This window comes from Coregonus lavaretus (genome assembly GCF_964263955.1).
Source record: "Coregonus lavaretus genome assembly, chromosome: 7".
NCBI lineage: Eukaryota > Metazoa > Chordata > Actinopteri > Salmoniformes > Salmonidae > Coregonus > Coregonus lavaretus.
This window is the reverse complement of record NC_139994.1, coordinates 26,956,626-26,981,686: the sequence shown is the minus strand read 5'-3', so window position 1 is coordinate 26,981,686 and position 25,061 is coordinate 26,956,626. Positions and strand designations below refer to the sequence as shown.

General features: G+C 43.1%; 1 protein-coding gene across 3 annotated transcripts; it reads right to left on the bottom strand.

The window, feature by feature from the left end:
• Positions 1–25,061, bottom strand: LOC311132113 (zinc fingers and homeoboxes protein 2-like). 3 transcript variants are annotated; one of them, XM_084165308.1, is made up of 4 exons: positions 24,956–25,061; positions 15,514–15,642; positions 1,325–4,336; positions 1–1,038 (listed from the first exon to the last, which is right to left on the bottom strand). In XM_084165308.1, exon 3 carries the CDS (start codon positions 4,163–4,165, stop codon positions 1,328–1,330), a length of 2,838 nt encoding a protein of 945 aa, XP_084021434.1. In that variant the 5' UTR covers positions 4,166–4,336; positions 15,514–15,642; positions 24,956–25,061; the 3' UTR covers positions 1–1,038; positions 1,325–1,327. The 3 variants fall into 3 exon arrangements, with proteins under 3 accessions (XP_084021434.1, XP_084021435.1, XP_084021436.1); XM_084165309.1 differs by having other exon boundaries at positions 24,960–25,061; XM_084165310.1 differs by lacking the exon at positions 24,956–25,061 and adding an exon at positions 24,694–24,781.

Here is a 25,061-nt window from a genome sequence, read left to right as displayed (position 1 = left end):
TGTGTGCTACCTTTAAAAAGGCTCTGTTTTATTAGATTACAGCAGACATCAACTGGTTTTTGAAAAGAGTAAGCAGGACCTTGGCATAAGTACAGTATTTCTTGATACAGTATATGTCTTGACCATGACACTACGGCGGAAGCAGTACATAAAGAGCTTGTATTGGTTTGTTTCTACTGTTGGAATGGAACTAGTACTACTTCAATTAAGCCAACATGTATGTATAAACGCTAATACAGATGTGTATGTTCATTTGCAGGACAACAAATAAATCAAATAGAGAAAGAGATTAGAATATGATGCAGGCAGCATGATTCTGGATTTGTTTCAATGTGATTATTTCCTTCTGGTTTTTCCACAGACAGTTATTTTTCTCTAACATAGGTACACAACATCACTTGGTCAAACAAGCATGTTCCTTACGAGAGTGCAGGTTGGCTTTGAGACCAGGGAGTACAAAAGCACTTCAAAACAGTAAATTGTTTGATTTGATGTGAAGTAAGTCCACCTGACAGGAGGGAACTACAACAGAAGTTCAGCATTAGAAAACTGACTGAAGTATTGCCAACGGTTGTAGTGGTTCATTGTGTTTCATTACAAAATGTAGGACAGACCACTAAGACCAGCTGGAGCGGAAAAAAAAGGGGCGAGTTGCTCCCATTATAAAATGTAACAAAATTCCCCCAAAATGTTACAAATCTGTAGCAATACAGAAAAAATATATTTACAAGAACCCTTTTTTTAAAGGTGTAATAATGCAGCAAATCCAGCTTTGGCACACTACGATCACCACCTGGTCAGTGCTTCAGGCACACATTCAGTTCACTGTGCCTTCTACTTCATCCTAAGTCACACACAACATTACCACGTTTTTAAAAACGTTCTACGAAGTTAGCTCAACCTTGAGGAAATGTTGGGCACAAATTGGGATGGAACAAGCAAGAAATTATTTGTTCATAAAATACAATATTCAATAATTAAACTCTTTCCTTTTCTTCTCAGCCCGTGTGTGCAACTGACAGTGCCAACTTTTCTCACCTGTAAGGAAGAAAAATGGTCCAGTCATCACATTTTAAAACAGTTGGAATAACACTTTCACAAGAGCCCTGATAATCCCCAAAAGGGATTAAAAAGCTATTCTACTGCCAACAGTCAGGGCTCTCAACGCCTTTGGTAACTAGGACACGTTGTGAAATGTAGCTACTATGGTAAAAAACATGCCCTATTCTATCAAACCTGTGACTACTTCCAGACATCTAGAAGTAAGAGACTAATTTCTATATTTTGGGAATGTTATTGAATCAAGTTTGATACACTTTCTTACCCTTTATCCAGTCACCCTTCCAGAAGCATCCTCCATCACCCGGTCTTTGTCCAAGACCAGATCCTTAGCACCCATGAGTGCATCCATCCCCTTGGTTTCCTCCATCCAGCTCCCAAACCCCTCTCGAAAGCCTCCATTTTGGCCACCATTCCAGCTGGTATCAGATGTGTTTCGTCTCAATTTGCTGGCAAACCATTCCTTGATCTCATGGCTGCTAAGACTGGCATGCTCTGTTAGCCTCCCAATATCCTCCACCTTGGGTGCCTTTATTTCCTGGTAGCGCTGGATTATGCTGAAAGCATTCTCTGTGCTCAGTAGCGCCCCCTTGCCATTTTGCCCACTGCTGTTCAATTTATGGAAAAGCTCCATCCACTCCAAGGTCCCACTCTTCAGGGCTGACCTGCTGTCCTTGAACCAGCGGACGATTTCTGTGCGAGCCAGGCCTGTCTGGTCCTCAAGTTGATTGTATTCTTCAGGTGAAGGCCACCGAGTTTGTGCAAAAACATCCTTGAGAAGCCCCAAGGATTTGCTGTCTAGAGGCACTGAGCAAGTGGTGGTTGGGGCAATGACGGCAAGGGGAGAGCTTCTTGGATGGTCACCTTGTTTGCACACACCATTCAGCGGTCCGTGTTGTTGCTGCCGCTTATCAATGTACAGTCTCTTTGAGCCCATGGAGTTTAGAAGGGCTTGTTCAAGGTTGTCACGCAGCGCCCGGCGCTCTAAAAACCAGCTGTCAATTTCCTCCCGTGACAGTAGGGTTGCAGTCACTAGATTATCAACATCATTGTATGTTGGAAAGCTGTTTCTCTGGAAGTTCTCTTCTAAAATCTTCAGCTGCTCAGAGGTCTTCCCTTTCATTCTCTCCAAGAGTGGAAATTGAGTGGGGACTGATTTTTGCTGCTCTGGTATCGATGCTAGCTCATTGTCCAACTGTAGAATGCCGTTGTGTGCATGAGGCCCTTGGTCATGAACCCACTTTTCATCTCCACGAGAGACACCATTGGCTTCCCCAAGAGGGGTGAGCACTTTGTCCTCTGAAAGACGTCCTCTGATATATCCGGCCTTCAGCTCTGTTATTTGCGCTTTTGTTTTCTTGCCATCTGGGGAAAAGCTAGGGAGCTGGAACGGGCCCTTGAGGGAAGTCCGCGCTGACTGGATTATTGTTGGCCTCCTCACTTGAGGGGCAATGAGAGGGGGTGAGAATGGTAACTTTAAGTCTAAAGCCAATAGAGAGTGGGTGATTGGAAGCTTGTCTTTGGAGACTAATGAAGGAGGAGGCAGCATGTAACTTTTGAAATGAGGGGCGACAATAGGGGACACAATAGATCTCTTCAACTCGGGGAAGACTGGAGAAGGTGCCATTGGCAGCTTGTTTTTGGGGTTCACTTGTGGAGTTGCCATGGGCAGTTTTCTTTTAGATGCCATGAGAGGTGCTGCCGAGGACCTCTTCATCTCGGAGGCGATAATAGGAAGTGCTACAGATCTCTTCAGTTCAGGGGGAACTGGGGGTGGGGCCATGGGAAGTTTCTCTTTTCGGGGAACTGGAGGAGGGGCCATTAGTATCTTCTCTTTTGGGTCTTCTGCAGGGGCTGCTGTGGGGCGCTTTAATTCTGGGGCGAATGAAGGAGTTGTAAGGGGTCGCTTGAGAGGATGCACATAACTGGCTACAGTCACTGTAGGAGCACAGGTTGATCCGTTAGAAATACTTGTCAGTACTAGATTAGACTGCCCAAAGCTAGTCTGAATGAGTGGCTGGGTGGCTTTGGCAGGCTGAGAGATTGGAGTAGGCAGAACGGTGAAGGTCTGATGCATGGGTGGGATGGAGCCATTGAACATTTTCTTCCTGGCTTCCTCAACTTCCTCTGGTGACCAGGTGATGCCTTGCTTTAGCCGTTGGGTAGTGAACCACACCTTTATTTGCTCTTCTGGGTGCTTGGAAGCAGCAGTGAGCCAGGACAGCTCAGCATGGGTTGGGTAAGGGAATTTATTAAAAGATGTCATTAGGGTTGTGTTATTGTCCAGTGAAGGATTATATTTGGTGGAGTTCAGAGGAACAGCAATTGTTAGTACAGAACTGATGTTGGGTGGTCGTTGGAGCAATGGCATTACATATGAGAGCCCTTGAATGATTGTTGGTTCAGGGATGATCATTGTGCCGTTTATGTTCACAGCTGTGATTTGATCTTTTGGGATAAGGTTTTCCAACTGGTTCTCCAAATCATTCCCTTGGTAGAGGGACTGTATGTTGTCCATTTTTGGCATTCCAATCTTCACCGTAGTTTGTTTGCTCGGTGGAAAGGTGACAAAGCTGTTACCACCTTGTCCGTCTGCAGTATCGCAGACAAATGAATTGGTCTTGGCTTCGATTGTCTGCTCCAAGATAGTCTGGTTATTTACTTTTACCCTCTTGAACTTGAAGTTGGTCTCTCCAGGGTGTTGGGTCTCATTGTGGTCTGTAAGAGAGTCAAACTTGTTGGTGCTGAAGTTGCACACGGCACACAGGTAGAGGGGGTTGAGTATGACATTGGGGTGACTAGAGTCTACATGCTCTTTAAAGCCATTCAGGTTTTGGGTGGAGAAGGTACAGTATTTGCACTCATAACCTCTATGCTGCCTCCGCCGGGGCACAGGATCAGCTTCTGCCACAACTTTTGCTTCAATAGCACTTCCTAGATCTTCTATAGTGTCTTGTAATGTCTGGTCTTGATTTTCAACAGACTCTGAAGACCCATTTTTGGTCACATTGTCAGTGGACACTTCCATTTCTTCCGAGTCATCCTGCTCCATCATCTCACTTACCCGGATCATGCAGGGGGTGGAGGACTTCCTGCGTCTGGACATTGCTGGTGACTGATGTGGGATGTTATTTGGGTCAAGGGGAGGGTAAGTCTCCAGTGTTTGAGGAAGACCCTGCTCCTCTACTGTCCTGGGTTTGCCGTGGTGTCTCCTGCTGACTGTGGATGTCAGCTCCCGTGTGCGGCTTCATTAGAGTTCATCACAGATGGCATTCACCTGGAATAAAAGTGGAAAAAAGGAAATGTTAAAGGGGCAATCTGCAGTTGAAAAAATGCTGACATCAAAATGATAGTTCTAGACATGTTTTGAGGCTATACAGTGTTTGTTTACAATTACTTTGTTTACAAACATTTGAGTGACCAAGCTTCTATTTTGGGTTCTGATGGGGTACGACAGTTAAACTAAGTTCATGAGGCATTTATAAGTTATATTCTTCAAGAATCAATGGGTACATATCATTAATTTATGACCAAAAATGTAGGTAGCAACTGCAGATTGGCCCTTTAACTGACATCACCTTCTAATCTCACTCTTGTAAAACTAGTTCAAAACTACATCTGTCCCACCTAATCTGGAAATACAGTAGGTCTATAATTCAATATCTACAGAGAGTGGGCCTAAACTGCAGTGTTGAAGTGTGAATTTCATACAAAGTTTAACTTCAAAGAATATCCTTGTCATTTTATGATAGACTATCCTGACATTCACACAAAATCAAACGTTTTTCAGTGGCGAAACAGAGTCATATTCAGGCATTCTGAAGTGTAACATGTAGGACAATGTGAGCACAAAGCAGAAGATAACTAGGCCAGGGCCTGTGTGTGTGAGACTGTTGTGATAGGGGGAAGAAGGAAGGGAGAGAGATAAAATCTAAGACACATAACCTATTTATCTAATAATGACAGTATCAAACCTTAGTGTATTAGCCATTTTAAGTAATTGAACAAAACTATCACTTTTAGCTTGATCATTTTAATTCAACTTGTAGGCTACATGCAATGGTTCTACCCAAGCTAGGCTACAGTAACTAAATTATTACATTAAATTAGGTCTATAGTACAAGTACATTTTATTACCAACAAACTGAATGAATTGCCCCTAGCAAAACCGTGAACATTTTGTTGTTCAGGTTAATAGACAAAAGTGTCATTATGATGCGACGTCAGCATGCTTTTATCAATTGCATACCTAAGTCCGTCTGACAAACTTAACATCTAGTTTAAAATACTCGGAACTTAAGTGACCCCTAGAACTTTCAATATAGCATGACTATGCTCTGTAGGAAAACAACCATGTTAAATATTCATTAGCACCATGAGACGCGTGTCTAAAAAGCATTCACTAATCAATCATTAATTATCCACACAGGGCCTGAAACAGTAAATAGGCTACATAGTGTCAATGTGGCTAAAGGCGCATGACATCAAGAAAAGGACCGTATGACTTCCTTCCTGAAGTTTGCATACAGTATTGACTATTCATGTGACGCAGCAAAACACAGCATGTTTTTAAAGCGAAACTGACAGCTCTAGGCCAATATTCTGTAATCAAAGTAATATTATTAATGGTAAAAAGCTTGACAACAGTGTCCTCAGCTCTATGTCTGTCAACATGCTGGGCTGCAGGGATCATGTTTACTTGCAGCTTAAGAATGCAACATGCCATGCATCTCGTCACTTCTACCTGAACAACCCAGTCTATGGCATGACCACAAAAGATTATCCTTAAAATATGGAAGATTGTTCAAACACACTTGCCTCAAACATTATCCAGGCTCATCAAGGCACACCCAATTCTATTCCAACTTTAATTTTCATGCCCATATTGCCCAGAACTGAATAATAAACTCAAAAGATTAATAAATAATTCTTTTATCAGTATTTTATGGGCACGTCCTCCCTCCTAAATGAAATAGATTCAGTGGCTCCTTATAAAATAAAACATACAAAATTAAGACTGCCTTAATTTCCATGGTGTCACTATGGCAACAGCAGAGACAGCGAGGTGCCCTTCTGCTACCTCACCGCTGCATATTAACGATTTCCTCTCACAGGTGCTAATTAGGCGAGGAGGGCTTGCTGTCGAGCAGAGCTTGGGCCAGCCGCAGTGAACAGCATGTGGCGAAGGGTCCTCTGCGAACCCCGTCGGGACGATCCGTTCCGGCTGATCCGTGACGCTTGTCTGGGCAGGCCTTTGCACACGCCACGGAGGCGGCAGGACTGGGCTGATCAAACATGCATGAGCCTGTCTGTCTCGTGTCCTCGGGTAACTCAAAGCACCAGTCAGCCAAGGGGGACATAAGCCGGCCTCCAGACAGCTTGGGATATGACTTAAACCTCATCTGTGCATACTGGCAGATTAACTCACTTCATATATGGTGGCAACACTGACTGCTTAAAATCAGGGCAATTCCCTCTAAAGAAGACTGACAGTGACATATGCCAGGGATGTTCAGGGATCTATACAGTGCAAAAAACTAGTGCTGAAGATTTCTAAATGGTGCGTTGAACTCCTCCGGTGCCAGTTGAGAGAACAAACGCAATGAATCATCATGGATGATCAATGTCCTGTACAGCCAGAGCAGACTGGGTAAAACCCCTGAGGCAGCCTTTACTGAGTCACATACACACAGCCCTGCCCCGCGGTCAGCGCTCTCCATCACAACAGAGAAAGAGAGAGAAAAAGACAGAGCGAGAGAGAAAAAGTAAGAGGGGAGAAGAGGGGACAGAGAAAAAAAAAGAAGAAAAAAAGTGACTGAGCATGTTATGTAGGGCTCAAACCAATTTTTACAAGTGGATAACGGTATTTGTGATCAACTGTAGGCTAATTAGTAACACAAAGGAACTTCATAGTTACTATAAAACTATGATTATATCCTCAGAATATAAACCCCAGTAAGGATAAGGATTCATGTAGGATTTAGGCTACACCTCCTAAAGACAATGAGGAATCATTTGTCCTCTCAAATTAAAATATGTTTTCATTTGTTGTCCTCGAATACGCCGAAAGCCGAGTTCATTCAGCATCATGCAATCCAAACAAGCAGTTCTAGAAAGGATCACGTTGTTTTCTTTTCCCCCTGTAGAGTCATTTCCATATCAAAAAGGCAGTGACTGACATTCAATATCAAATAGTCCTCAAATAGTGCACTGCACTGAGGAAACTTTGCATGGGTCTGATTTCAAAAGCATGTTAAATCCAAGCTCATCGGCTAAATCTTGCTCTATTTTGTTAAGAACTGCTTCGCCAGTGAGAGGAGACTAAACCCAAATAATAGAGCCGCTCATCTCAATGAGACAGGCGAATTTGAATGAGCACAGAATTAATTTAAATCTCATCAGGATGCCCTTTAATACCTTATCAGTTCTGCATGGAGACAACGGACTAACATCTCATTCCAGAATCATGGGCATTAATATGGAGTTGGTCCCCCCTTCGCTGCAAAAAACAGCCTCCACTTCTGGGAAGGCTTTCCAATAGATGTTGGAACATTGCTGCGGGGACTTGCTTCCATTCAGCCACAAGAGCATTAGCATGTTGGGCGATTAGGCCTGACTCGCAGTCGGCATTCCAATTCATCCCAAAGGTGTTCGATGGGGTTGAAGTCAGGGCTCTGTGCAGGCCAGTCAAGTTCTTCCACACCAATCTCGACAAACCATTTCTGTATGGACCTCGCTTTGAGCACGGGTCATTGTCATGCTGAAACAGGAAAGGGCCTTCCACAAACTGTCGCCACAAAGTTGGAAGCACAGAATCGTCTAGAATGTCATTGTATGCTGTAGCGTTAAGATTTCCCTTCACTGGAACTAAGGGGCCTAGCCCAAACCATGAAGAACAGCCCCAGACCATTATTCCTCCTCCACCAAACTTTACAGTTGGTACTATGCATTGGGGCAGGTAGCGTTCTCCTGGAATCTGCCAAACTCAGATTTGTCCTTCGGATTGCCAGATGGTGAAGCGTGATTCATCTCCAGAGAACGCAATTCCACTGCTCCAGAGTCCAATTGCGGCAAGCTTTACACCACTCCAGCCGATGCTTGGCATTGCGCATGGTGAGCTTAAGCTTGTGTGTGGATGCTTGGCTATGGCAACCCATTTCATGAAGCTCCTGACAAACAGTTATTGTTGCTTCCAAAGGCAGTTTGGAACTTGGTAGTGAGTGCTGCAACAGAGGACAAATTATTTGTACACGCTACGCGGTTCAGCACTCGATGGTCCCATTCCTTGAGCTTGTGTGGCCTACCACTTCGCCGCTGAAATGTTGTTTCCACTTCACAATAACAGCACTTACAGATGACCCTGGGCAGATCTAGCAGGGCAGAAATTTGACGAACTGACTTGTTGGAAAGGTGGCATCCTATGATGGTGCAACGTTGAAAGTCACTGAGCTCTTCAGTAAGGCCATTCTACTGCCAATGTTTGTCTATGGAGATTGCATGGCTGTCTTCTCAATTTTACACACCTGTCAGCAATGTGTGTGGCTGAAATAGCAGAATCCACTAATTTGAAGGGGTGTCCACATACCTTTGTATATATAGTGAATACAGATTCTTACAAACCCAAGTCAATAAATACAACTAAAAACATACACACACACACAACAAATTATACAAAACAAATGCAGTCATACAATGTAAACCACACAAATAGTGTAGGCTATTCCATACTATTATATAGGGATGTAATAAAAAAAATAAAAAAATTATCCCATAACATAGCTATATAAATGGTAGGGAAAAGTCTGTAGCAGCATCAGTGTGCAAGGGTTCATTCCAAACAACTCTTACGATTTTCAAATCGTTATGCTTAGATTGATGCCCCTGAAACTTTGATGGCAGATTTGGGTCCAGGCTACTGTGGTGAATTCTCCTCAGACGGCCTCCTAAGACGACTGGCGTGTTGCTATGGAAACCGCCAAACCGGAGATAAGGGTGATTCAATCTCCCCCAAGACCTTTTGATGGCAATTGTTTCGTTACGATTAAATTCAGCGATGCGAGGGGCTTCTTTTTCAAACTGTTGAAGGACATCATTTATAATTTTGGTTCGGAGTATAATTGGCCAATTTTTTGGCCAACAATTTCGTGACTAATATTCCTATTGCTTCTTGTCCTTTGTCGTGATTCTTCACATTTATTCTCCTGCGAATATGTCTCAAACTGATGTTTCACTGTCTTAGTTCATAAAAACATCTCTAAACTTAAGTCTTTGAAATGAAAAGTACAAACAAAACCACTGAGACAAACACACAAGAACAGAGAAAGGATTAGAAGTGTGTTTAGGCAGAATCTCGTCCCGCCCACCTGTGAATAAAAGGGACGAGACCACATGACATCCACAGGGACTGCTGTTCTCAGAGAACTGTGGACTCCATCTTGTCTGCAAACTCCACACATTAAAGACGTTTATTTCAAAAACGCCAGCCAAGCAGGAAAATAGTTTGGCTGCACATCATGTGCTGCTTGTTTAAGCTCCGATATGGAAAACGGCATTTTTGTTTTTTCATGCTTTCCTGCTTACACCCCTGCAGACAAAGAAACTATTGATCCTTACATTGTGGTAAAGCAGGGTATGTGGTCACTTTAAACAATGGCAAAAACACAGTAAACGGTTTTCTGCTGACCACTGACCTGCGGATGAAAGGCTAAGACTTCAAGCCACTCAAAATACAATTTGGAGCTCACTTATGAAAAGTTATGAAACAATACATTAGCCCATTACAGTGTGATGCTGTAATCTATGGTAGAGAAACCACTCATTTGTGAACAGACTAGGAAAAGGGCTACATAGAGGAGAAGCACTCGTGTGTGTGTGTGTGAGTGAGAGAGCTGGAAGGGGTGTGTGCGGAATCACTCTGTGTGGTGGCCAGCTGCTTCTCTACATGTGGGGATGTCCAGGAGGAACTGGATCCAGTGCAGCGACAGACTCCATGGCTTCTTTCCCAGAGAGTTTAGAGGGGGTTCTGGGGGGAGCGAGAGAGGGGGACGAGAAGGGGGTCTGATGGAGACAAGGGGGAAGGAGTGGGCAGAGTTTTCGGCTATTGTTCGACAGCAAATACGTATCTTTTGCCAGACACATGGTCTAGGGAACAAAACGGTATCAGAACACGTAGTAGTTCAAACGGGGACAACAGATTCTCCTGGCAGGTCTTTTTGTCTTTTAAGACAAATGAAGGAGACCGTTGTCTGTCTAAAATATAATGTTCATCCAACAATGTATGCATGTAGGATACATGTGAGATCAAGTTGATAACACTGTCCACGGACAAGTGAGATGGCAGACGTAAGTGAATTATGAGAGCAGCCAAAAATATGGCTAAACATGGACAAACAAAGTATGGAAGCGAGTTGAATTAAGCCTCCCATGTACCAAGGACAAGCACGCAGGTGAGACTCAAGGAGAAGCATGACATAGATCACTTGATGTCAGAGAACACATTGGGGAGAGCATCTGGCATTAAGGTGTGCTTGTCATCTTGTTATCAGGTATGAGATATACAGTATATGTGAGTGTTTACATTACCGTTCCCTGCATGGCTTTTAAAGTTGGGCATTCTTCATGGTTGTATGAATTATTAAATGTGGCCTTGATGAAGGGTACACACAGCAACTCCAGTTGCAGTAGGCAGCAGTGGCTGCTTGTCAGTGATTCGAGTCAACTTACCTGGTGACTCAGGACTTGGATTGATTGATTGAAAGGGAAAACGTGCTGGCATGCCAGCTGTTGAAAGACCAGAGATATGGTTCCCTAGTCTAAATCTGCACCAGAATCACTGTTTTCCTGACAGATATGAATTATTCTATTAGCACTGGCAGGGTAGGAGACATCACTTGGGTGAACTGCTTTAATGGCGGAGGTCGAGGAGAACTAATGCAGTGAAGTGTTAGACGGAGCAAAGACTGTCATGACCCTTGGTGACGCGCCATTGCACAAATAAACAAACCCCAGATGGGTCTTGCTCCAACATTCAAATAAATACTGCAAAGTGCAATTTGTTATGCGCCCATTAATTCCAAATACAATTTTCACTTATCTGTACCAAAAATCATTATTTCTACATAGATGGAAAAACATAGGCTAGAGGATGTTTATTGTATGCTTGTTTCCCTGAAAAAGTCTGATGCATCTACAATGAACTTGAACCAGATGGGAGAAGGAAAGAGGTGTTATCGAATTTTAGGTTAATGAAGCATCTACTACACTTTAATAAACCCTGAATGAACCCTTTAAGATAACTTGGAGACAGATCCATCTTGAAAGAAATTAGTGCAAAATGTCATCCATTTGTGTAGTGATTACTGTGTACAGTATTCTAGTGGTAACACTGAAATTCCATTTGCTGCATGTTGAACCACCTGACTAACCATCACAGGGATTTTGCTGCCATTGAAATCCTAGGGTGGGCCACCTAGGCATTTTTTTTTCGGGCCGCCTCAGTCCAGAATGTAAAAAATATAATTTTTCGGGATTGGAAAAACACGTCTAAGAGAACTAAAAAATCACCAATCAGGGTGACAGTCAGGGAGAATTGAAAATACCCAAAACAATGAATTTGGCAGTTTAGATTTTGTTATCATTTTTGAACTATGGCAAAATGCATAGAATTGAAGGAAATTTGCTTAAAAACTGCAAAATTATCTCAGCTCCATGCCAGAATATGTAGAATCGCAGTAAAGTTACTTTAAAACTGCAACATTTTCTCTCTGGTCCATGTCAAATTGCATAGAATTGCAGGAAATTAGCTATAACACCATAAACATCTCTCTCAGGAAATTGGCTTAAAATGTAAAAAATGTCTCTACACCACCAAGATGGGGGCCTCTAAAATGATCTATAAATTCAGCTGCGCCGACCACACCCATTGCCATACCCACGCCACGCCCCCCCACCCTACCCGTCACACCCACCACCTGAGGCCCCCCCCCACCCCAACAAAAAAGTGGAATCCAGTCTAAAGAGAGGGGGTTATAAGGTCTGTAGGTCACGTGGGACACCTCTGCACCACATATCCCCCAAGGTGTTTGTGTGTAGAGAATATCTCTCAAAGCAGACAAGGGAAACAGCTCAAATCTTTAAACATTTACCTTACATTTTTAGACTTGTTTATCGAGCTATTAGGCCAACTTAGTTAGCTAGGCAAACAGATGTTTTTGCAAAGTGTTTAAAATTTAAATGCAGAGACATTTTTAACATGGGAACTACCGCTGTTAGAATGCAGTTTGATAGTTTTGTATTACAATAAATAGCCTGCCTTACTCAATGCATGACTGAGAAGATTAAAGCAGCTAGCTAACGTTAACTATGCTAGTTAGCAATAGTAGCTAGTAAGCAACTTTGCAGAGCACATTCTGTTGAATTTGCTGAATGGAACATTTTACATTTTCAAATTTCGACAAGCTTCTTAAATCGTTGCATATACAGTGCATTCGGAAAGTATTCAGACCCCTTGACTTTTTCCACATTTTGTTACGTTACAGCCTTATTCTAAAATGGATGGAATTAAATATTCCCCATCAATCTACACACAATACCCCATAATGACGAACCAAAAACAGGTTTAGACATTTCTGCCAAAAAAAATAATGAAATCTCACATTTACATAAGTACTATTCAGACCCTTCACTCAGTACTTTGTTGAAGCACCTTTGGCAGCGATTACAGCCCCGAGTCTTCTTGGGTATGACTCTACTAGCTTCGCACACCTGTATTTGGGGAGTTTCTGTCAAGCTGTCAGGTTGGATGGGGAGCGTTGCTGCACAGCTATTTTCAGGTCTCTCCAGAGATGTTCGATTGGGTTCAAGACCGGGCTCTGGCTGGGCCACTCAAGGACATTCAGAGACTTGTTCCGAAGCCACTCCTGCATTGTCTTGGCTGTGTGCTTAGGGTCGTTGTCCTGTTGGAAGGTGAACCTTCGTCCAAGTCTGAGGTCCTGAGTGCTCTGGAGCAGGTTTTCATCATGGATCTCGCTGTACTTTGCTCCGTTCATGTTTGCCTCGATCCTGACTAGTCTCCCAGTCCCTGCCGTTGAAAAACATCCTCACAGCATGATGCGGCCACCACCATGCTTCACCATAGGGATGGTGCCAGGTTTCCGACAGAGCTTGGCATTCAGGCCAAAGAGTTTAATCTTGGTTTCATCAGACCAGAGAACCTTGTTTCTCATGATCTGAGGGTCTTTAGGTGCCTTTTGCAAACTCCAAGCGGGCTGTCATGTGCCTTTTACTGAGGAGTGGCTTCCGTCTGGCCACTCTACCATAAAGGCCTAATTGATGGAGTGCTGCAGAGATTGTTGTCCTTCTGGAAGGTTCTCCCCCATCTCCACAGAGGCACTCTGGAGCTCTCTCATAGTGACCATCGGGTTCTTGGTCACCTCCCTGACCAAGGCCCTTCTCCCCCGATTGCACAGTTTGGCCGGGCGGCCAGCTCTAGGAAGAGTCTTGGTGGTTCCAAACTTCTTCCATTTAAGAATGATGGAGAGGCCACTGTGTTCTTGAGGACCTTCAATGCTGCAGAAATGTTTTGGTACCGTTCCCCAGATCTGTGCCTCGACACAATCCTGTCTCGGAGCTCTACGGACAATTCCGTCGACCTCATGGCTTGGTTCAAGTTGTAGAAACATGAAGGATGACCAATGGAAACAAGATGCACCTGCGCTCAATTTCATAGCAAAAAGGTCTGAATACTTATGTAAAAGGATTTTTTTAAATGTAATCCATTTTAGATTAAGGCTGTAACGTAACAAAATGTGGAAGTCAAGGGGTCCGAATACTTTCCGAAGGCACTGTAGCTGAAAACATCTTAACTTTAGCTCATTTGTCTTCATTATTACAGGAAAATAAACTCACAACAAGATCATTATTTACAAGTTAATGGCGAGCCAATTACAGAAAATAGCTTACGGTTGGGTGTGTGACTAAATAAAAGCAGGGCATTCTACCGGAGAATTTTAGAACTTGGGCACTGTCTCGTTGGCCTAACGTTAAATCCTAATTTGACTGGTGCAGGTCATGTTCTTCACATTACCGTCTCTGGTAAACACATACTATTTCAAATAAAATCAAAAAGTTGATTTGTCACATGCACAGGATACAGAAGGTGTAGTGAAATGGTTATTTGCATAGTAGTCTTTTGTTTAGACATGTAGCTAGCTAGCTAGCTAGCTAGCTAAACAATTAACCATAATCCCAACTCATAACGTTACTACCCTGCATGAATCTGCAGGTAGCTAACCAACCAGGTTCAACATTAGCTAGCTAGCTAACATTAGGCTATAACTAGCAATGCAAATGGCTCTGAGATACGAATAATATTACTATACAGATCATACACGTAACGTTAGTTAGCAAGCCAGCCAGCTAACGTTAGCTACCTAGCTAACAGTACGCTTTAACTTGAAATGAAAACAACTTTCTAAGACTATTTTACCCTTATACATGGATGGACGCTTCTCCCTCTCTGTCACGGATGCCATGGTTGCCCTTAGTTTGAAGATGTAATCCTGAGACAGGTGTTTATACAACAGCCTTCTGTGTGTTCTCTTTTCGACTCCCTCTGCATATTTGCAATCAAAACGTCAGAATTTTCTCCATCTCCCACTGATTTTAAAACTCGGTCCTCCAGAAAGTGGAGCGCAACACTTTTGCAGTTCCACTACGTGATATCTTTCAAAAAAGCCACGTTAGAAAGGACTACCAACACATACTGACCAGCTCATGTTATAGACAGAAGCGGGCTACATGGCAGACCAATCCGAACTCCTCTCTCGGCATGTCCAGCCCATCCATTATCTCAGCCAATCATGGCTAGCGGGAAGTTTCCTATCTTTTTCCGTGGCTAAACCAACTAGGCTCGTAATTTAACAATTGTATTCGTATTTACAGATGGCATACAAGCTCGTTATTAAGGCACATTACATTTCACGTTCCAGAAGGCATTTTGCCAAAAAAAGAATTTTCATAAAGATAAAAAAGTGTACATTTAAATGCCTCTCCTAGGAAGTAGTGACGTGCCTAGTATCCTGAAACGAGTCACATATAAATAGAAAAAGTGCTCATCTTCTGTCAATGAAAGACAGCACCGACTGTAATTTCTAAGTTTAAAGAGGGCCTATTTGAGCAAGCATAGCCAATACAGCTGTACTAGACTGGTACCGGTTTCCCCCCTGAGCATCCCACCCACACCTGAGTGTTACATTTACATTTTACATTTTAGTCATTTAGCAGACGCTCTTATACAGAGCGACTTACAGTTAGTGAGTGCATACATTTTTTATTATTTTTTTCATACTGGCCCCCCGTGGGAAACAAACCCACAACCCTGGCGTTGCAAGCGCCATGCTCTACCAACTGAGCTACACGGGGCCCCGTGGTGCCCCGTGGTGAAAAGGTACTCACTGCACTTCCGCAGGAGGGTGGGGCTTCCCTGGGTGGAGGCCTCCTATCTGGCTCCAGTTCCGCCTCCACTCTCTCCAGCTCTCCTTTGGTCTCCGGTCCAGCGGCACTCTGGGTAGCCTCTTCTGGAATCTGAGACGAGAAAAGAATGTCAGCGGCGGGGAAGGGTGGGGGCAGCTCGGAGGCAGAGCCCCGCAAAGGCCCTGAAAACTGCATGGCTTTGTGTTTGCCAAAAACTAGAAGGTTGTTACCTTGGAAACACGTGCCAAAAGAAAAAGACAGCTTCGATAGGTTATTTGGATGACAAACACCACCTGGGATGTATCGTTGCATTGTGCTTCACTTATTAGAATTAATCACATTACGACTTGTCAATGAACGCATTTACGAATTAAACTCATCGTCAATACAGTTAGGCTACTTTAAAGAGTGTGCAAGAGTGGGGTAAAACCAGGACCAGAAAGTTCAATTTTATAACAAACAATCAGCCCAAAGGGATGATGATGGAATGTGTGTAAAATGTTGCTAGGCAGCAAGCCACATTATCCTACTAGGAGGGAACCATCTTGTTTTTGCTGCTTATTTAAAAAAGATACAGAGATTACAATACACAGTGCACGTAGGCCTATGTTCTAGAAAATATACCAAAACATACTGTAAGTTACAGGATATCTATGGCAAACAAAAACATAATGTCTTAACAAGACATTAAGAACACATTTACAAAATGGAGTCATCATCCACCTAGGGCCAGGATGATACCAGTATCGCAATATTTATTCCATGGCAAAAAATTTAACACGAAGCAGGCCAATCTTTGGTCCTTTAAAAACCTGCTGCATGTTCAATATTTTGTGTGATATAGCTTGGAAAATAAATACACGTGACTCTAGATGACAACAGTGATTTGTTTCCAACATGTTTGTTTTATACATTAGTTTTCCTAAAAGTTAAATCTGCTTCGTGTTTTGTTTCCTTGCCACGATACTGGTATCGTCCCGGCCTATGATCCACCCCACATGCAGCACTTATGACGAAAGGGGCTGCAGACTGTACAGTACAACCAGACAGCCACTGAGAGACTCCTCCTCAGGATGAGACCATTGCTACAGACGACAGAGCACAACAACGCGGCTTTCAAGGGAGCTTAAGCCCACAGGAGTGACATCATCCGTCCACCTGAAACTGCTGCTTAGTCACCAACAGCATAGCATCCACATGAGAACCGTAGCAAGTGGTTGCCACATAGAACTACCTCATACTCACCATTCAATGTATTGATATTAAGTATGTTAAAGCAATGGAGCTTCTTTTGGAGGCAATTGCGGACAACAAGCAACAGGTTCTCTTCTCTTACACTGAATCATAATGTGAAATTCAAAATGCTTTAGATAGCCAACTGCTGTTGGGAGATATGGCCTACATTTTAAGTGTTCAGAATTTGGCCATTTCACCATTAGACTAACGATGAAAGCGACTGAAATAAAAATATATATTTTGCATATCTTAAAATCAGCATTTTTTTGTTCTGGCAATTAATGGACTATGGTATTCAAAGGGGGTGAGCAGCCTAGCTGATCATTTTTCTGTAAACAGGGCTAACTATGCCATGAATGATGTTGGTGAAGCTGCGGTAAATGGCTCTACAATACAGCCTCCGTGGCTACAGTGGCTCCCACATGCAGCTCTCTGGGAAGAAACAGACACACTTGATTCAGTGAGACAACTGAATACAAATGCATTTACTGGAGCATTAAATATTAATTTAATGCAGCATGCAGAAGTTGTCTATTCTATATTCTACTAGCCGTAGTCTTATGAAGTACAGTATATGTAGAAAAGTATTTCAGTCACACCCCTTACATGCTGACCACACTGCTCGCGGCGCGTGTGCTGCAAAATAAATGTACACATACAGTTGAAGTCGGAAGTTTACATACACCTTAGCCAAATACATTAACTCAGTTTTCACAATTCCTGACATTTAATCCTAGTAAAAATCCCATGTCTTAGGTCAGTTAGGATCACCACTTTACTTTAAGAATGTGAAATGTCAGAATAATAGTACTGAAAATGATTTATTTCAGCTTTTATTTATTTCATCACTTTCCCAGTGGGTCAGAAGTTTACATACACTCAATTAGTATTTGGTAGCATTGCCTTTAAATTGTTTAACTTGGGTGCTGCCACCCCCGTGCGCAACGGTTGGGATGGTGTTCTTCGGCTTGCAAGTCACCCCCTTTTTCCTCCAAACATAACAATGGTCATTATGGCCAAACAGTTCTATTTTTGTTTCATCAGACCAGAGGACATTTCTCCAAAAAGTACAATCTTTGTCCCCATGTACAGTTGCAAACCGCAGTCTGGCTTTTTTATGGCGGTTTTGGAGCAGTGGCTTCTTCCGTGCTGAGCGGCCTTTCAGGTTAATGTCGATTTAGGACTCGTTTTACTGTGGATATAGATACTTTTGTACCCGTTTCCTCCAGCATCTTCACAAGGTCCTTTGCTGTTGTTCTGGGATTGATTTGCACTTTTCGCACCAAAGTACGTTCATCTCTAGGAGACAGAACGCGTCTCCTTCCTGAGCGGTATAACGGCTGCGTGGTCCCATGGTGTTTGTACTTGCGTACTATTGTTTGTACAGATGAACGTGGTACCTTCAGGCGTTTGGAAATTGCTCCCAAGGATGAACCAGACTTGTGGAGGTCTACAATTTTTTCTGAGGTCTTGGCTGATTTATTTTGTTTTTCCCATGATGTCAAGCAAAGAGGCACTGAGTTTGAAAGTAGGCCTTGAAATACATCCACAGGTACACCTCCAATTGACTCAAATGATGTCAATTAGCCTATCAGAAGCTTCTAATGCCATGACATCATTTTCTGGAATTTTCCAAGCTGTTTAAAGGCACAGTCACTTTAGTGCATGTAAACTTCTGACCCACTGGAATTGTGATACAGTGAATTATAAGTGAAATAATCTGTCTGTAAACAATTGTTGGAAAAATTACTTGTGTCATGCACAAAGTAGATGTCCTAACCAACTTGCCAAAACTATAGTTTGTAAACAAGACATTTGTGGAGTGGTTGAAAAACGACTTTTAATGACTCCAACCTAAGTGTATGTAAACTTCCCGACTTCAACTGTACATGTTGTTATTCAATCTTTGCACCCACACCGCTCACGAACGTCTGCGTAGCCAGGCGCTAAAATATAACTTGGTTCTATTTGTGACGCTTGACGCACTGCAAGTCCCGCCTCTCCCATCTCCTCATTGGTTTTTAGGCGCATATACCCACGTGGGTGATTGTAAAATGAACTGAGGTCCACACTCCAGTCCCGTTGGTGGTGGCAATGCACATTAAAGTTGGTTGCCAACCGCCATATAAAATTCAAAGAAGAAGAAGAAGCCTGAAAGAGGAGAGATTACTAGAAACAAACTCGGTTTACCCTTTTATCTGTGGATTAATTGTCGGAGTAGAGGACCTTGTGCATTTCAGGTAAAACAACAACCCAATGTTTATATCCCAGGACAAATTAGCTAGCAACAGCAAGCTAGCTAGCTAAATTGCAATAAAATGTTTAATACTTTTCAACCTGTCCCCAAATTAATTTAGTTGGTTCAGAGTTCATTTTGATATTTCAACCTGCGTGTCCTGATCGCGTCTGGTGTGGGTGTACAAAATCAACATGCGCGCGCCCGGTCTAGTCAGCATGTTACTGACAGGTGTATAAAATCGAGCACACAGCCATGCAATCTCCATAGACAAACATTGGCAGTAGAATGGCAGTACTGAAGAGCTCAGTGACTTTCAACGTGGCACCTTCATAGGATGCCCCCTTTCCAACAAGTCAGTTCGTCAAATTTCTGCCCTGCTAGAGCTTCCCCGGTCAACTGTATGTGCTGTTATTGTGAGGTGGAAACCTCTAGGAGCAACAACGGCTCAGTCGCGAAGTGGTAGGCCACGGGACCGCCGAGTGCTGAAGTGTGTAGCGCGTAAAAGTCGTCTGTCCTCGGTTGCAACACTCACTACCGAGTTCCAAACTGCCTCTGGAAGCAATGTCAGCACAAGAACTGTTCATCGGGGGCTTCATGAAATGGGTTTCCATGGCCGAGCAGCCGCACACAAGCCTAAGATCACCATGCGCAATGCCAAGTGTCGGCTGGAGTGGTGTAAAGCTCGCCGCCATTGGACTCTGGAACAGTGGAAATGCGTTCTCAGGAGTGATGAATCACGCTTCACCATCTGGCAGTGCGACGGATTAATCTGGGTTTGGCGGATGCCAGGAGAACACTACCTGCCCCAATGCAGAGTGCCAACTGTAAAGTTTAGTGGAGGAGGAATAACAGTCTGGGGCTGTTTTTCATGGTTCGGGCTAGTCCAGTGAAGGGAAATATTAACGCTACAATTACATTCTAGACCATTCTGTGCTTCCAACTTTGTGGCAAGAGTTTGGGGAAGGCCCTTTCCTGTTTCAGCATGACAATGCCCCCATGCACAAAGCGAGGTCCATACAGAAAGGGTTTGTCGAGATCGGGATGGAAGAACTTGACTGGCCTGCACAGAGCCCTGACTTCAACCCCACCTTTGGGATGAATTAGAACGCCGACAGCAGTCAGTCAGTGCCCGACCTCACTAATGCTTGAGGCTGAATGGAAGCAAGTCCCCGCAGCAATGTTCCAACATCTAGTGGAAAGCCTTCCCAGAAGAGTTGAATCTGTTACCGCAGCAAAGGGGGGACCAACCCCATATTAATGCCCATGATTTTGGAATTAGATGTTTGACGAGCAGGTGTCCACATAATTTTGGTCATGTAGTGTATTTAAAGGCTAGGTCGACTACACCTTGCTTGTTAGTCTGCATGGCTGCATATTTGTAAGTCGCTCTGGATAAGAGCGTCTGCTAAATGACGTAAATGTAAATGTAAATATTACAAAATGGAGAAGGCTATGCATGTTAAAATGCAATTAGCCAAGCCTGGCACAGTGGAGGAAAGAGGGCAAGAACCAAGCTGCTGAATTTGAGCTTGTGGGGAGGGGAATCGTCTGAGCACATTGTTTGTATTTGCACCACATGACTTGCACATTTTGGCACAAGTGCATGCTTGCCAAGGAGCCCTCTGGAGCTCACATTAACCAAGAATTATGCAAGCAGGAAATTCAAATAAGATGCAGATGAATTAATTCCTTGAGCTTGAACCAAAAACCGAGCCACACCAGATTTTGCAGCAAAATGTTCGGTAAGGGCTTGTCTGAAGACAAAATGGAAACATCTGTGTTTTTCTGATTATTGCTGAGCACCACCGATAAGAATATACGACAATACTTAAATCACTCAAAACTAACAAGTAACTGCTCACTCACCATAATATTAATTTTAAAACGATTAACACCATTTTGCATAATTTATCCATGAACCAAGAACATTTGTAGCATGGAACACAATACTTGGAAATGACAGGTGCCGAGGCTTTAAAAGTAGCCTGAGCCTGACATCGTAGTGCTTTGTTTACTTGCAAACAAGAAACCATGTTTGACCATTTCCAGCTAAACCTTCCCATACAGTAAGCCTAATCAGTAAAATAGAATGAGCTGTGGGCATTGAACTCCACTGAGTGACATTAGCTTCTGTGTTGTGCTCATGTCAAAGGAGAACTGTCATTCTGAGAAAGGCAGTTTGATACATGTCGGCTCCCCTCTGACTAGCCTATGTACTCCAATGACTCTTAGCAGGGAGAATCTTTCAGATTTCTCTGACATCATTGACTGACGTCATGACCAAAGGTACATCAAGACCAGTGGATGTTCCTCAGTGTTTCCCCTAGGATTTTCTTCAGCAGTGGTGGCAAATGTAGCCAGGCGGGGGTCAACAAATATTCATTAAAAAATATATTGGCAGAAACATCTATATACACACACATCATTGGGCAGTATTGGGGACACATCCAATAACTGGATTATTTTTTATAGGCCTACCTAATGGAATTATGCAATGACATTCACCTTATTTTTACATTCTAAACTATGTCAGAATAACGTGGGCATTGCCTGACTAAATAGACAGCATGCTCCCGACACAAACACACTAATGAAGTCTGTCCATGTGGTAGATAGTCAGTCTCGCCATTTGAGATGTTGAAGAGTTATTGAGGGGTTATTGTATCATGTTTTAAAACGAGAAAGCGACCAAAAACCAGGTTCCCTTTGTAATGGAACGCTATGTATGGAAAACCAAGTTGATGCCAACGTTTTTATGTTGTCTTGCTCCTAATAACCGCACATGGTTTTACCGCAACAGACTAGTGCAACACCCTTCAATTGAAACGGCGGGAAACAAATGAAAGTGGCTACATCTCTCATAAAAACTGATCAGAAATGAAATCACAGAATAATTATATTGGAGCAGTAGAACTTCTAAATCGACTATCATAATTTCAATGATTTTTCAAGGACCAAATAGCTTAGAGGAAATGTCTGATTTTCAATGTATTATACAGAACAAAAATATAAAACGCAACATGTGAAGAAGTGTTGGTCCCATGTTTCATGAGCTGAAATAAAAGATCCCTGAAATGTTCCATATGCACAAAAAGCTTATTTCTCTCAAATGTCGTGCACAAATTTGTTCCTGTTAGTGATCATTCCTCCCTTGCCAAGATAATCCATCCACCTGACAGGTGTGGCATATCAAGAAGCTGATTCAACAGCATGATCATTACACAGGTGCATCTTGTGCTGGGGACAATAAAAGGCCATTCTAAAATGTGCAGTTTTGTCACACAAAACAATGCCACAGATGTCTCAAGTTTTGAGGGAGCGTGCAATTGGCATGCTGACTGCAAGAATGTCCACCAGAGCTGTTGCCAGAGAATGTAATGTTCATTTCTCTACCACAGGTCACCTCCAACGTCGTTTTAGAGAATTTGGCAGCACGTCTAACCGGCCTCACAACTGCAGACCACGTGTAACCACGCCAGCCTAGGACCTCCACATCCGGCTTCTTCACCAGCGGGATCGTCTGAGACCAGCCACCCGGTCAGCTGGGTGAATTTCTGCATAAACTGTCAGAAACCGTCTCAGGAAAAATCTGCGTGCTTGTTGTCCTCACCAGGGTCTAGACCTTGCTGCAGTTTAAGGTATATGTGACCAACAGACACATATCTGTATTCCCAGTCATGTGAAATCCATAGATTAGGGCCTAATGAATTTATTTCAGTTGACTGATTTTCTTATATGAACTGTAACTCAGTAAAATCTTTGAAATTGTTGCATGTTGCATTTATGTTTTTGTTCCGGAGGGTTTCCAAAACCTCCCCGGGCAGCCCTGTATGTCGAGCCCTGAATTATTTTATACGATGATTACTCATGATTTGGGTCCAACCAAATCATGGAATGTTGCCACCAACAGTCAAAGTTAGTGGCACCAGTGACTCAGGGGAACATATGACAGCCACTAATTTGCAATATAGCCGAAGTTGATAGCTTGGCTTTTATAACTTATAAGGCTTAAGCAGACAGGCAGAACAAGAAGCACAGTGACAGCAGAGAAGATGCTGAGACAGAGACAGCACGTCAGGGAGTTAAACAAAATGGCTAGAGCAGAGGCACAATTATAGTGGTGAGTTGTATCTCTAGTGCAGGGCCGTGCACAGACCTTTGTGGGTGGTCAGGTGCTCAAAATAAAAAAAGGCACCCCTCTGTTTTCTTTTTGGCCTATTTATTTTCTGTAACAACACACTTATCACTCATTATAAGCAAGCTAGTGCCAGTGACTTCTAGTAGGCTACTAACTAGAGACGAGATGATGAGTGACATCAGGAAAAGAGGGGCTATCAGCTGATGATAGCAACTGAATAATGATGTAAATCTGCTAGTTTTTCACTTGATTTGAGTTTGTTCTGCTGCTGACATCTGATAGGAGGCCAAAAGGGCACTTTCTCATAGGAGTGCAAACGGGCAGGTGCTTGAGCACTGGTTACATTTTAGTCATTTAGCAGACACTCTTATCCAGAGTGACTTACAGTTAGTGAGTGCATACATTTTCATACTGGCCCCCTGTGGGAATCGAACCCACAACCCTGGCGTTGCAAACACCATGCTCTACCAACTGAGCTACACGGTGCAGTGCCTGCTCCAGTGGTGTTTTTACATATTGTATTTGTTTTAAAAATGAGCCTCTTAAAAAAAAGAGGAGGACCATGTCTCGCCAGTCACTGGTACACAATCGGTTGAGAAATGCTGTACTGTAAACTGCCAATGTTATGTGTCAGCACTACTGCCTGTGTCTAAGTTGGATGTGTAGGGTCAGGGTGAATGTGGTGTGTGTATGGCTGGTGGCCCGCCAGGGGTGGGGGTGAGTTGGCAGTGATGTAGGCTGGTGTGGATAAAATGCCAAGGCCGAATTCTTGTCCCAGTCCGCCACTGCAGGTGGAACTTACCACACTGCTGTCACTGGGCAGCATAGCCGCGCGCGCTGCCTATGCCAGCACCAATCCATACCGCCGAAGGCGTCACCTCATTTAACCTATCTGCCTGGCTGGCTAACTGCTATAGCCAGGCTACAAACAAGCTAGAGTCAATCAGCTACGCAACAAATAACAAAAAAAGAAGCTATATAGCAGCAAGTAACATTTACAATAATATACGATTAGTTAGAACTAGCTACCTAATTGTGCCTCTTCATACACAGGACTTTTGTTAAATTTAACTAACTTGTGAGACAAAACGAATGCACTTCGTGACAAAAGACAAAATATTCACATAGCTAACAGTAGCTAGGTACGTTTCGCTGGTGACAAGAAAGGTAATGGCTGGGCTGTCTAATATGTAGGATGGTTCACATTACTGTCCTATAGCTAGCTAGTATAAACCCAGAACTAGTCAACAAGCTCGACAAACGGAGGGCAAATCTTAAAATAATTATGGGACTATTTAACTAGCCAACTATGTAAACAGACAATCTATAACTAACCAGTTCGGAAGCCGTTTTAAAGCACGAGTCTTTAGCACGTTTTCAAACTTCAGAAGTGAGCTGGGTCGCGAGCTAGCAAACTAGCTAGCTAGCACGGCAAGCTAAATGTCTTGCACCGATACATTCAGGTGCCCACTTCAAATGGGCACAATAAAAGTTAAACGCCTAACTAAAAACATGTACTTAATTCAACAACAACAAAAAGTATAGTTACCTAAACGTCAAGTTAATGTATGTCGTTAAAGAGTAAACTAGACGGTAAGGTTTTCTTGGCATGATTTGATGGCAAGCTGATTCTAAATCAAGTGTGACAGCGCGCGAGTAGTGATGGAAAGGACGTCGCTAGCATAACAACACGAGCTGGGCAAGCCAGTCCGCTAGTCTCGCTTGCTACCAAAACGGTTATAACTTAATCTTTGCAATTTGTTTTGGCCAATATTCTTAACCATTCTTTAAAAAGTATATAGTATTCTTACCTGCCTTTCGGTGCTGGGACGATAAACTAGCAGTAAAATTCCCAATTATAAGTAGTCTGTGGTGACGCGCATATAGCGCTGGTAATTCTAAAGATTCTGGCATAAC